At 38.9% G+C, this 15,010-nt stretch overlaps 1 protein-coding gene across 1 annotated transcript in view; it reads right to left on the reverse strand.

Annotated features, from left to right (window-relative positions):
- LAMA3 (laminin subunit alpha 3) overlaps positions 1-15,010 on the reverse strand; it is a 337,939-nt gene that overhangs the window by 237,782 nt on the left and 85,147 nt on the right. Inside the window, exons 7-8 of the mRNA XM_044682964.1 lie at positions 11,809-11,924; positions 6,320-6,438 (exon numbers count right to left, since the gene is read on the reverse strand). Coding sequence (XP_044538899.1) covers positions 6,320-6,438; positions 11,809-11,924 — 235 coding nt within the window. The remainder of the gene's footprint in view (positions 1-6,319; positions 6,439-11,808; positions 11,925-15,010) is intronic.

Below are 15,010 nucleotides of genomic sequence, written 5' to 3' on the forward strand. Positions count from 1 at the left end.
ATGTCATGGAATTTCCTGGGCTGGGAGAGAGAGAGAGAGAGAGAGAGAGACAGAGAGACAGAGAGAGAGAGAGAGAGACAGAGAGAGAGAAAGACAGACAGACAGAAAGAGAGACAGAGAGACAGAGAGAGAGAGAAGAGAGAGAGTAATTAAACCTTTGCAGGAATAAGCACTTTCCCTCTTCAAAATGTCAGACAAATGGAGACTTGGAAGAAACTAGACTAGCATGTGTTGTTGCCAGGGGAAGAGGACAAAGGTCTATAATAGCCTCTCAAATTTTTCCATTTGGCAATGGTGGTTACAATTTTCCCTGGAACAGAGCGGGTGAGTTTCAGTTTCTTTGTCCCAAGATTACTCAATGTCTTCTCCCTTTTAGCCTTTAGGAAGCTTTATTTCAGAGAGTATGAGGAGATCTAAGAACTAAAATGAGTTTCTGACCATGTTAGGTGACAGTTGAACTGAAGGGCATAAGGGAGCCCAAAGCCCAGGTATTTCAGAGAAGTGTTTAGCAGTTACTAGCAGAGTTCAGAAGAAAAGGAACAGTTAACAGAAAGGTTCTAAGTAGAATTCAAAGGGCACAGCTGACCCTTAGTCTCTGCCTTGGCCACTGTACCTTCTGGTACAACATGGCAGTAATGAATTTCTTCACCACTGGCTTAAGAGAGCCGACCTGAAAGGAGGCAGGGAGTTTCATAGCTATTGGCTGAAAGTGCTGAGTGAAGACAGTAGCCTTTAGAAAAAAAGTTAATCCAATCACAACATCTCTGGAAGACTGACTTTCAGTTAGCACTGCAACCAGCACCTTAGTTGAGGCACCAGAAGAAGATAATTACAAGAGATGTAGCTACTGACCACATAGTTTACCTGCCCTGTCCCACCTCATCGGTGGCTAGATTCTAGCTGGTTGACAGACCAGTTGGAACAAAGATATTTCATACCTGTTGGGGTAATAGTAGAAGAAGCCCAACCAGGAACCTCTGAGACTTAGTACTTGGCAAGGGAATATATCCAAGATGCAGTGCCTGGCAAGAAGCAGCTGAGGTACAACAGAGACCGATACTCAACATGGCATACGTCCAACAAAGAGTAACACAGTGGCACCAGTCGGAGACAGAAGCAGCTGATGAAAACTTTTAACGGCAGCATCAGAAGTGTGAGTTGCCCCATCTATGTGTTCTGGTCATACATGCTCCTGACAAGAGTGTTCCTTCACATTGGTACCCTGACTATATATGTCCCCATGTATGGAAGTCCCACACATAATTCCCATAAAGGTCCATTTTTCTGACTGAGTAGATATTCATAGCTCAAAGTTTTTGAGCAGATATTAGCAATATTAAATGATTTTTGCTGTAAATTGCTTAAAATACCTTTCTTTCAAACTATTTCCTATAATTGGAAAGAATAAAACAGCAGTGAAGGCTTATAAGCTTTGGTTTGAAGAGGACCGTATCTAAAAAATAACCATGAACCTGGTATAGCTGCTAACTAGGACCCCGGAGGGAGAAGGGGGACCCTGTTAACTACATTGTAGGGGCTCCTCTCAAATCTCCATTGAGGATGTCCTGGAATCCACTAAAGAAATCATCATCTGAGATCTCCATTTTGAATGCCTTCTATATTGTGGGGATCCAGTGGGGAATTTTTTTCAGGCTATGATTAATCACCAAGGTTTTCCAATATTTTCTTTTCTTTCTTTTCAAACAGGTGAAACCTTTCAATTAACTACTGCATTGTTGTATGGTATGTTGAAATAACACTGAAGTATTGTTTATTCCTATAATTAATTGAATAGTGTATTAAAAAGGAAAACAAAATGGATGACACAGTTTTAGAGCAATGGTGTACAGCTATGCACCTTGATTTACATAGAGGATTGCTTGTTAAAGGAGTGCCTCATGACCTAACAGATAAGGACATTGAAAATGTCTTACATAATGCAATAGGTACTTTGGGGAAATGTCAAGTACTGACCAAACGACACGAAGATACAGACCTAACCTTGTCTGTCTTCTGCAAATTATCTGAACCAATAGATTATTCTAAAATCCCTAGTTCACTTACAGTAGGGGAGAATACCTGGAAACTGGTCTCTAGACCCCCGACTGAGGAAGAAGAGATAGAAAGAAAGCTCAAGACTGTCCTACAAAGGGAAGGGCTATCTGAAGATGATGTGAGATATGTGTATGGAGGGAAGGCAAGACCTGGAGAGAGTGAACAGGCTGAATACCAGCCAGAACAAGAATCTTACTCAGTCAAATTACAAAGCTTCTCAGGGGAACAACCATGTCCTCCCGGCGAGGAACCATACGACTCCTGGATAGAGCATGCCATTGAAACAATAAAGCAATGGAAAGTGAATGATAAGGAAAAGCAGAAGAGACTAATGGAAAGTCTCAGGGGACCTGCACTTGATCTTATACGTATTTGGAAATTACAAAACCCTGATGCTACTGTGTTGGAATGTCTGCAAAGGCTAGATAAACAATTTAGTAATGGAGAGACTCCTCAACAAGCTTATGTCCAGTTCCTTACAACCTTTCAGCGTGAGGGAGAGAAACCCTCTGAGTTTGTCCAGCGAGTAGACAAACTGCTACAGAGTTTAGTCATCAAGGGAGCAGTGAAGCCTACTGAAGTAGATTTTGTTAGATTGGCCCAAGTAAGTTCTGGACTATTAGATAATGGAGACCTACAAGTACAAATGATTAAACTGGAAAAAGAGAAACAGCGGATTGGATATGAGACGCTAATAGAGACGGTGAAATTGTATGAGAACAGACTCGACTGTGGAGACAGAAACCTGCAATACAGAGAAATGGTCTCCATAATGCCTTCTCAGGTATTGCCTATAGAAATGAAAATGGAACAGAGCACCAGTCACCCAGGCATGAAGACTCATAGGAAAGCCGCTGAAGAATGGAATAGTGGTCAGTACCACTTTTCCCAGAAAAAAGGATTGTGGGGGCAGAGATCAAACCAGCTTGAAGCCAGAACATGGCCAATAGAGCAAAGACAGAGAAGTCCCGTTATATTCTGCTCTAACTGTGGCCTAGATGGACATGTGAATACGAGCTGCATTCAAAAACCAAATAAAGAATTGGTTAAAAAGAAGCTGATGTCCATCAGACTGCCTTCCGAAGATAAAGATGATGGGTCTGGAGACAGAAGTGACCCCAGATCCCACAGACCCTAAAACAGAACCCGTTGCCCATCATGCCTGGGAATTTTTTCACAAAAGACTGTGCCATCAGTGGAGTTGAACTCTGTTATAATCTGCCTTGCCTTGGAGTCCCAGGATGAAAAGAAACAGGAGCAACTACATGAAAAAGAATTAGGAGGGCATCTCAAAGACAAATTGTTCCGAGGAGGTCACCTTACTGTCAAAAGAATGACAGAAGTTGGAGCTTTGTGACAGAATACTCTATCATTATTTTATCTATATTATACCAAACTGTAACACCACATCCTATACTGGATAGTTTACATGAAGCAGTGGATGCTACCTATGGCATTCACACAATGATTAAGTTTAGTTAGCTATAATGTCCCAGAAGGTAACATTCATACCACCAGATGATGACCTGAACATACCAGACACTCCGTCTGTCTACGCTGCATGTCATGTATGCAAATGTGACCTAGATATTATGTTCTCTATTGTTACTATGTTTTATTACATTGTTATGCTTCATTGATATATAATATGCATGTTTTATTATATGTGCTAACGTGCAGTGTTATGATTCTACTATTGGGTTATATATGCTAGGCTTAAATGTTACATAGAATTTATATTTTGTTTTAAATGTGTGTACTGGCACATATTCTACTTAGAAATGGTTATTATTTATACTTCTATAGGACCATAGAGAAATGTTAAAATAACTACATAGGAACATGTTCTTTCTGATTTTTTGTGCCATAAATAATAAATGTTACAAATGTTACTCATATCCCCATGTAATTTGCAAGGAATACACCAGTATTTTGCTGCACCTTTTTTTTTCATCAGGCTTCTCAGGAGAGAGGCTTTTAAACCACAGCATCCCCAGCAGATAGGATGGATGAAGGAGTTAATTAACAACTCAGATGAAATATAGATCTGATGCCTGCAGAGAAATAATAGTGGGAAACAGCTGAGATATAGATTCTCATAGGGATGGTGAAATTAAGTGTTTGGCAAAAAGCAGGTCTAATATAATGACAGCTGCAGAGGTGTGAGTTGCTACTTCATATGACCTGGAAAGACCCTCTCTGCTAATGTGTCGACAGGCCACACATATTTCCTATGAAGGTCTCCCTCTCACCAATAAGCCTACAATATTCACAGGAGAGTAAGCTCAGAATTTATGGGGGAAATGTTCTGTTCTTCATTTACATTGTTATTTAATTAAAAGTCTTTGTTACTTACTTTGTGTTCTAGAACTCATTGGTAAGAGTAAAACACATCAATAGGGGTTTATAAGCTATAGTTTGGAGTAAATTCTGATCCACAAAATGCCTGGAACCTATAATTTGGGGCTTAGAGTTAGGGATATATCTGTAGACTACACAGGAATTTCCACTACAAAATAGCTGGGGAGAAAAAAAAGATTAGTTGTCCTGCTCTAGCTTCTGAACATAACAAATGACCAGGAGCACTTTACTTCACGAAGCAAACTGTTCTGTTGATGAACAAAATTCTTCCTTGTATTAATCCAAAATCTGCTTATACCCCTCAGTCCCAATTCTGTCCTCTGGAATTATACAAAAGAAATCCAATTCCCCTTTCATAAAACAGTTTCCTATATTTAATTCAACTATTACGTTCTCCCTTAGAATTGAGTATCTAAGCTAAAAATCTTTAGTTGTGTCAAAATTATCTATGTGCCATCTTCTTCACTCCCCTCTGGCCCCATTCCAGTGACACCATAAATTCAACATTGTAGGTGAAGAGTCCAGGAGATGGTTATCTCCATCTGGGGACTGTATTTTTGTTAACAAAGAATAAGATTCCATTTGATTTGTTGTGTTTTATCTTGAGCAGCCATGGCATACTACTATTTCATATCAAGCTTGCTAAAGGTTCTGAGTCTAAAGGTTTTTAATGTCTACCTCTCCAATTCATTACTCATGCATACACTTATCCCAATTAAATTTTATCTTAATAGATTCACTTCTATTGTTTTAGCTTGTTGAGATATTTTTTGATCCTATTGTTCCAAAGCCAGCTCTATAACCTTGACAAATCTGATAAATACAACTGTTAAGTCTTCATCTGAGTCATACAGAAAATTCTAAACATGACCCCAAAAAGATTCCCATAGCAACCTCACTAAAGACCTTTCAGATTGTGATCTGTCCCTTTAAAAATATTTAATTTTAACATTAAGTGTCTACTTGGTGCCAGGCACTATGCTAGCTGCTTTACAAATATCTCATTCAATCCTCACAACAACCTTGGGAGGTAGGTGCTATTATCATTTCCATTTAAGAGAGAAGAAAACTGAGGCAGACAAAAAGCTAATAAATGTCAAAAGTCATATTTGAACTAGGCAGCTAGATAGTGCAGTGGAGTAGAGTGCTAGGCCTAGAGTCAAGAAGACTTCATCTTCCTAAGTTCAAATTTGGTCTCAGATACTGACTAGCTATGTAACCCTGGGCAAGTCACTTGACCTGGTTTGCCTTAGTTACCTCATCCATAAAATGAGCTAGAGAAGGAAATGGCAAACCATATGCCAAGAAAACCCCAAATGGGGTCATGAAGAGTCAGACACAACTGAAAGAACTGAACAATTTTAAAAAATGAACTCAAATCTTTCTGACTCCACTGTACAGCTGCCCTTTTAGGTGGCTCAGTAGCTAGAACACTGGTCTGGAGTCAGAAAGACCTATGTTCAAATTTAGTCTCAGCTCTTTAATAACCTGTTCGCCTTGATCCACTAGAGAAGAAAATGGCAAACCATTCCAGTATCTCTGCTAAGAAAATCTATCAGCCTGCATGGTTCATGGTTTCATAAAGACTCAGAAACAAAACAGCAACAAATGATGGCCAATATGGCCTAAAACATTCCTTAGCCTGATTTTGCACATTCAGGAAGCATATGACTAGCAAAGTCCTCTGCATACACCCAAAAAGTAGGGAACCAGTCTTAAAGGTACTGCTTAATTTAAAAAAAATCATTTGACAGTGTATATCTAACCATTCCTGAGAAATGTGAAAGACTTAACTGTTAGCAACACCCACTGCAAAAGCTAGAAGTATCTTTTTTTCCTAGATGCATCTCACTTAGGACACTGGTATTTATTTCCTTTAAAGGGCCACTAAAAATTCTCTTACCTGACAATTAATGCAGACCCCTCCACCTTCATAAACACCGTGGATATTCAAACTTCCCTTAAGCCTTTCGATGTCAGGGTCATAGTAACAGTCAGTGGCATGACCGTGGCAGTTGCAAGCTAGGGAAAGCACATACTAAATTAAAGCTCCATCATTAGAGTCAAACCCTCAGTAATTTCCTGAAAAATAATAGTGCATCTTACAGGCTTCCAATGAAGCTTATTCTAAGATATCAGGAAACAATAGGAAAGTTTAGGAAATTTTGTTCTTAGGCAACTTAAAACCATGAGAAGAATACAGTTCTTTCAGTTTGTTGGTGAGAAGGCAGTTATGTTTCCCACACCCTTTTTCTTTTATTTTCAAGACCTGCAACTGAAACATAAATAGGGATTTTGGAAACGAGGTGGTACTCTCAACTCCAGGCTTCTCCCAGTCACTTTCAAGCACATGATCTCAACTTCAACTTTACAAAGAAGATTGAGGTCATACAAGCTCCACTGACCCCCTCCCCAACTACTATTATAATCCTCCCATTATCCATATTCATCTTTAATTTCTAATGTAAAGGAACCCTCTTAAGGTTTACAAAGCATTTTACATAATATTATCCCATTTGAGCCCTCACTCCCTAACACTGGGAGGAAATACCACCTATATTATTTCCATTTTATAGATAGGAAGACTGTGGCTCAAATATTAAATGACTTGTCTAAGATTACAAAATTAGAAAGTGTCAGGATTAGGATTCAAGCTCTGGTCTTTCCAGACTTCAATTCCAGCACTCTTCCCACTAAACTGAGGTCAGAGTAAGGGTGATGGTTTGGGAAAATTAATGGGATGGAGGGACTGGAGGTCAAAGGGAAAAATAAATTAAACCTATAGAACTAAAGCAGAGGGAGAGGTGGAAGGTGATGATCAGAAAAAGGGGGTTTCAGAGTTGTAGATCATGGAAGTAGGGGTAGTTTTGAGTAACGGTAAAAATTAAAGCATGGCCAACTCCAAGGGTGGTTTATGATGGTGTAGAGATGTAGGTTGCAGGAGATGAGGAAACTGATAGGTTAGAAGGTCAGTGTATATATAAATATATTAAAGTCCTTCAGTGTGAAGAAAGTAAGAGGATAACATGGAAGCCAATAAATGACTTTAGTAACAATCTGAACAGGTGATATAGATGGGGAATGTACTTCAAAGATGAAAAGAGGCGACTGAGTGACCACTGCTGTTAAGAGAAAGAATGTCTATTTCTCCCCTTAGCCCAGTGAGTAAAGGGCATGAAAGAGAGGTTAGCCTGTATTAGAGAAGAGTGGCCCAGGATACAGCATCTTCCGGAGGGTACCATGTTTCCAGAAGTGCATATCTGAGGAAGAAGGCTTGGGTGATGGGAAGTTTGTTCATTAAAGTTCCAGAAAGCACAATGAAGGAGGAGGTGGGTAGAAAAGGATATGAGAGGAGGAAGTGGTGACAAAGGAAAGGTTATTTTATCCTGGCAGGCAACAACACTGAGTTGCAGGGATTAGGGGAGGTAGAAATGGAAGGCTTAGGAAGATGGGAGAGCTAAATGACTGGAACTCACACCCTCCATTCTACAGAGGGTTAGTCAATACATATTAAGCAGTTGCTATTGTGGTGGATAGATAGATCCCTGGGCTTGGAATCAGGAAGAAAATTTGATGCGTTCAAATCTAGTCTCGGACACTAGCTATGTGACCCTGGACATGTCACTTAACCTTCTTTGCCTTAGTTTCCTCATCTGTCAAATGAGCTGGAGAAGGAAATGGCAAACTACCCCAGTATCTATGCTAAGAAAACCCTGAAATGGAATCACAGAGTTGGACATAACAAATGACTCAACAAAAATTTTCTGGAAATTGCTAAGCAGTGGGATGCCAAAAAAATAGCAACATAGCTCCTGCTCTTGAGGAGCTCACAGTCTAACCTGGGAGATGGCATGCAAATAAACTAAAATCAAGCTATATATAAGATAAATTCAAAATTATCCACAGGAAGAAGGCACCCAAATTAAGAGGGTTTGGGAAAGGCTTCTTGTAGAACGTGAGATTCTAGCCAGGGCTTAAAGAAAGCCAGGGGAACCAGCAGGCAGAGTTAAGGAAAGAGAACATTCCAGGCATTGGGGAAAATTAGTGAAAATGCTCAGAATCGGCAGATAAGAGTGTCTTGTTCAAGGAAAAGCAAGAAGGTCAGTGTCACTGGGTTGAAAAGCATGTGACTAGGTTTAAGGTATAAGAAAACTGGAGGGTGACATCAAATCCTACTTATAATTTTAGAAGAGAAAAGGTTAAGGCAAACAGGGAGATGAAGAAGAATGTCAATAAAACCCTAGTGATTATTTTTCCAATGTTGTACTGAACTTTATAATTGTTACTTGGATCAAATTGTCCAATATTTCCTAGTAATACATAAATATGTATATATTTTAATAGAATTATCTAGTGAACATGAGGAAGCAAACAAAGGCAGTTGATTGTTAAACATTAGGATGGGCAATTTTTGGAAAACATAAAATCTTGTTGATTTTGGTTTCATTTTTGCCACCAGGAAAACCAACTTTAAGTCATCTATATTTACCACATCAGTTATGTCTTAAGGAGGATGTTTAAACAACATAATTCAATAGACTCTATAGAATTTTCCTCCATGCTGACAGCTTAGAAACATTACACTGAAAACTTCCTCCATTTTTTATATTCGCTGGATTAATGTATAGCTGCCATGATTATTAACATGCCTTTCACTAATATTCTAGATTTTGGACACTAATCCAATTGCGATTATTGGGCTTTGAATGATCAGTCATATTCAGAATATATGCAAATGCAACCTGCAAGTTGTAACAGGAATGACCCCATGCTGATCACAGCCCCCTCCTCCCCTGCTCACTCTCAAATAAGAGCTAGCATTTATATAGCAACTTAGGTCTACAAAGTACTTAACAAATATTATTTCACTGGTCCCTCACAACAACTCTGGGAGTGTGGGTGCTATTAGTATTCCCATTTTACAGGAAACTAAGACAGAGTTTAGTTATTTGCCCAGAGTCAATGCCCAAAACTTCATCAGAATACGGAAGGGATGCCATCTAGGTGGAACTCTTGGTGGGGAAGCAAGGTAGTCACTACCTGTGTGGCTTTAACTTCTCTGGTTCTCATTTTTCTCATCTATAAATTAGGGGATTTATCTGGACTAAAGGACTTTTAGTGGTCCCTTCCAGCTCCAAGTCCTTTTGATAACATCTTATAGTTTAACAGACACATCAGGATAGGCAGACAGACAGAAAGAAAGATAGTAGAGTAGAGGATAGAGAGAGAGCAGATAGATGGATGGATGGATGGATGGATAGATAGATAGATAGATAGACAGACAGACAGATAGATGGATGGATGGATGGATGAACAGGTGGATAGATGTTTTGGATAGGAAGATTGACAGAGATAGACATATAGATAAATGATAGATATGACAGATGGAGGGATGGATAGATGATAGGAGAAAGGAGAGAGGGAAAAGAGAGAAAGAGAGAGAGTGAGAAAGAGAGAGTGAGAGAGAGAGAGAGAGAGAGAGAGAGAGAGAGAGAGAGAGAGAGAGAAGTTTTAAATCTATATGGCAATTAGGTGGCTTAGTAAATAGAGCAGTAAACCTGGAATCAAAAAAACCTGAGTTCAAAACTGACCTCAGACATAAGTTGTGCAACCTTGGTCAAGTCATTTAACCCTTTTTACTTTCATTTCCCCATCTATAAAATGAGCTCACAAGGAAATGGCAAACCACTCCAATTATCTTTGTTAACAGAATCCCAAATGGGATCATAAAGACTCATACATGACTAAAACAACTGAACTATAACATGACATCATCCATTTGAGATAGATACAGAGATAGACACAGAGATTGATAGATGGATGCAGAGGTAGATATAGATAGATGTCCTTCAAAGGAACCACTATGAGAGGATATATTATCACTCTAATGATACTCATTCAATAAAACATGAACACAGGGGTTGTTTCATTTATGTCTTCTTGCTCCTGGTGCTTAGCACAATGCCTGGCACACGATTAATGTTTAATAAATGCTATTTTGTTGGAATGAATCACTAAAATGTTAGGAATGCCTCTTGTGGAGATGTCCTCTGAGAGAGATTAGAAGCTACAAAATGAATTCAATTCCATTACTTTAAATCCACATTATTTTTTTTTTACCAAAACTGGCATTGCCTAGGCTGAACACTCACCTCATTTAACAGATTTGATTCTGATTGATGTATCTTCTGAAAATGTAACACATTCTTGCAGGGCAAAGATTTGCAATCATTGAAACAAATAATTTATTCATTCATTTAACAAATACTGCAAATGCTAAAGACAATTTCAAAAGGAAATTCCAAAATGTTCTCTCTGAGACTATCATTGAAATAAGTGAAAAGTCTCCCAAGGTGATTAATTTGAAGGATAACAACGCTCCATTGCATGTGTAAGTTCTGGAATGTTTGCCAAACCATGAGTCCCATTATTTTAGTCACACGTTCTGTAAGTTGAGAGTAGTCAAAGGTTCCTTGCCCTTCTACCTGAATTTTCACCATGTTTTCAATTAGTACAAATATGTTGATCGATTATGAGACTTTTATGTGACTTGTAATGAATCCCAAGAAGTATCCACAGTGAGTTGTCCTTCACAGAAACTGAGAATCCAGGAGACAATTTTTTGCTAGTTCTGTCTGTCACTGTCAAAGTGATTTTTTGAGAAGTCACCTCACTTTTCTGGGCTTATTTCCTCATATCTAAAATGTAGGAGTTGGATGAGATAAATCCTGAGGTTACTTTCAGCTTTAAATTTCTATGATTCTAAGTGATATCTCATTGCTTTATGCAAAAGATCAGTGAGTGGATACTGTCCAAAAATACTCTGTTGGGCAATGGGTATAAAAAGTCTGAAGCCAATTCCTGCTTTCAGATATACCCAATCCTAGTTATAAAAGGGGGAAAAACATATATGTGACAAAAGTTAACAATGCAAACTACCACATTCCATTTGCCAAATGAAAAATGCAGATAATAATGATGATTGGAGGCGGGGAAACCGTCACTGGACTTGTGTGGGTCAAGAAAACTACCCTCAAATTGGAATTTGAAAAGAGGTGGAGCATGTAGGTAGTATAATGAACTGAACTCCAGACCTAGAGTTGGGAGAACTTGGGTTCAAATCTGACCTCAGACATTTACTAGCTGTGTGGCCCTACACAAGTCACTTAACCTTGTTGGCCTCAGTTTCCTCATCTGTAAAATGAGCTAGAGAAGGAAATGGCAAATCAATTCAGTATCTTTGCCAAGAAAACTCCAAATGGGGTCAAGAAGAGGCAAGCATTACTAAAACAAGTGAAAGTTCGTAAAATCAAATGAATACACACATACACACACACACACACACAGAGAGAAAAAAATACTTCCCATTAGCCCTTGCTTCTTCACACTTACCTTCACACTCATTAGTCTGCTCAGCTGTTGCTGGCTGCCACTGCTTCTGGTTGTAGCCAGCACAACAGCGGTCACAGCTCTCCCCACATGTATTATGCTGGCATTCACATTGAAACCTAGGTGTCAGGAGAAAATCAATCTTTCTCTTTGGAAGACATTCAATGAAACAAAATTATTTCCTGCTTGTTAATTTATTTTAATGTTTTGCTTAATATTTACATATTTTATAATTCTACCTCATTTTAGTTCTTTTAAAAATTTTTTTGAGTTCCAAATTCTCTCCTTTCCCAGGCTCTCCCTACCTCCCTTACTATCTCCCACTACTCTGAGATAGTAAGCAATTTGATACAGGCTATACATGTGCAATCACCTGCATGTTAATTTAGCAAATAAAAATGAAGCTGGAAAATAAACACTAACATTTCTAAGGCATTTTTACAGCCATTTCACAAGTTTATGGAATAGCCACCCACCCTGTAAGAAAGGGAAGTAGTGGGGCAGCTAGGTGGCTCAGTGGACAGAGAACCAGGCCTGGAGACAGGAGGTCCTGGGTTCAAATCCAATCTCAGATATTTCCTAGCTGTGTGAATCTGGGCAAGTCACTTAACCTCAATTGCCTAGCCCTTATCACTATTCTACATTGGAATCAATACTTATCAATCCTAAGTATCAATTCTAAAATAGAAGGTAAGGGACCATTTATAGCAGCTCTTTTTGTGGTAGCAAAAGATTAGAAATTAAAGGGATATCTGTTAACAGGAGAATGGCTGAACAAATTGTGGTATGTGCTAGTGATAGAATACTATTGTGCTATAAGAAATTATGAGCGGGATGATTGCAGAAAAAGCTGGAAAGATCTGCATAAACTGATGCAGAGCAAAATAATCAGAACTAGGAGAACACTGTACACAGTTCCAGCAATATTATACAATGATCAACTGTGAACGATGTGGCTACTCTTAATCATATGGTGATCCAGGACAATTCTGAAGGATTCATGACAAAGCATGCTATACACTGTCAGAGAAAGAACTGTTGGAGTCAGATATAGATCAAAGTATACTATCTTTCACATTTGTTTATTTATAGTTTTTTGGGGGGGTAGTTTTATGCAAATATTCTCTTATAACAATGACCAATATGGAAGTATGTCTAACATTATAATGAATATTATTATCCAGATCAAATTGCTTACCATCTCTGAGAGGAAGGAGGGAAGGAAGGGAGAGAGACAATTTGGATCTTATCATTTCAGAAAACATATGTTGAAAATTTTTTATTACATGTTGCAAGAAATAAAATGAATATAAAAGGATAGATTTAAAAATATTATGGTTTTAAAAGATTTATTGGTAGCCATTAGAAAAATGAAGCCACGTGCCTTGCTATCTTAGGCTGTTTGAAAGACCCATTACCTGCCGCCACCATGCTGCTTCAGGAGGAAAAAGAGGTGATGCCAGTCCAGACACTTGATTTTATCTTGTATATGTCATTATATAACTGTCTCTACATCATTACACAAAATAGGAAGCCAGTGAGCTCATGGGAAATGTAGTTCAAAGACTCCTAAACTTCCACAGGAAGCCAGTGGGCTCACAGGAAATTTAGTTCAGAGACTCCAAAATTTCAATAACACATTTCCCCACCCCGTGATCCTCTTGGGGAGACCAAGGATCATGATAACATAACTCACTGATAGATTACAGAAATTTGGGGATTAAAGAAAAGAGGACAAAATCAATCTGCTTCGTACCACACTGCTGGCCAGGTACCAAAGGTTGGCCATCATCCTGGCTTGCCGTATCCCTGAGAGTGAAGGTAAATCAAACCAAGGTATGACACTTCTCTTGCACACAAATCTGGTCCTCTTTTCTTTCTTATAGCATGGCAACTTCTTGTAGTTTTGGCTGCCAATGGGTAAGTGCAATATTACTGCATTTTGTCCTACAGACTAGCGGGATAGAAATTGCCTTAATTGGACCCTAATATGGGTGTCTGTTATGAATTCATTCTTGTTTATTCAGAAATTTTTGTATACATAGATTTTTGATATTTTGATTCTGATTTTGAATTTTTTTTCTTTCTCCCAAAGTTTAATTTTTTCTTCTATTTGTTTTTCTTTTTTATGTTTTTGTTTTTCTTTGATAATTGACTCATACACCCCCATAACTCAACCATGTATCCTGAGGTGATCTGGGTGTTGGTCTTCAGGAGGGAGGGATTGTATTTTTATAAAAATCCAAGATTGAAATTCTTGTTCAAGAAATTTTTCAGGGAAAGAAGCTTGCTGACTCCTTAAATCTAGAGAATGAACTGTTTGCAGAAAGATGCCTGAAGAATCTACCCTGCATCAAGAAGATCCAGAAGGAACTTTGGGGTACAATTGATTGAACTGAAGGGGGTTGAACAGTTATTTTGAATGTACATTTTTATGCCAAAAGGGAACTGCCCCCAATTGGTTTTTTATCAATGTGCTTAGCAAAACATTGGTTTTGCTTTCTCACTCTTCCATTTCCCTCATCTCTAACTATTGTAGTTAGAAGACCTTTGTGGGTACAAGATGATTATGTAAAGTGATCACTTGGGGAGACTAGGCACCCAATGATCATCAGGAGGGATTGTGTAAATGGAATTAGCTCACCCTTATTTATTTTTAGACTTTAGCTACCAGGAATATGTCACCCCATCCAACTTAGAATTAAGTGGGGAAGGGAGGTCTGTGACCCCCATGTGCTAGTAAGGGACAAATCAAAAACAAGTGACTTCCCCCTGGGCAGCCTGAAACAAGATTGAAACTGTCATTTGTCCACGTAGAACTGGAGGGTGGATGCAGGAAGTGACGAAACGAACTATCTTTTAAATATGATGGAAGTTTCCTGTGAAGGGATTTTTGCCTTTTGAACTTGGCCTTAAAGGAGCTCGGGTTGAGACCTCAGTTGGCTTCCTTTTGAATTGTCACGTGGGTAAGTTAGGCTGACTTCCTTTCATTTTCCTTGGTGTTTCTGGAGGCCCCAGCCTCAAAAGAGGCCTCTCTTCTTAGAGGGGGCCTTGTGGCTAGAAGCCTTGTTTAATTAACCTCTGTGCCCCCTATGCTGGGGCCCCTGAAGCCTTGCCTGGTTTGGGCCTCCAGGCCAGAGTTTCTCTTTCTCTCTCTCTCTCTCTCTCTCTCTCTCTCTCTCTCTCTCTCTCTCTCTCTCTCTCT

Source organism: Gracilinanus agilis, chromosome 1 (assembly GCF_016433145.1).
Source record: "Gracilinanus agilis isolate LMUSP501 chromosome 1, AgileGrace, whole genome shotgun sequence".
Classification (NCBI taxonomy): domain Eukaryota; kingdom Metazoa; phylum Chordata; class Mammalia; order Didelphimorphia; family Didelphidae; genus Gracilinanus; species Gracilinanus agilis.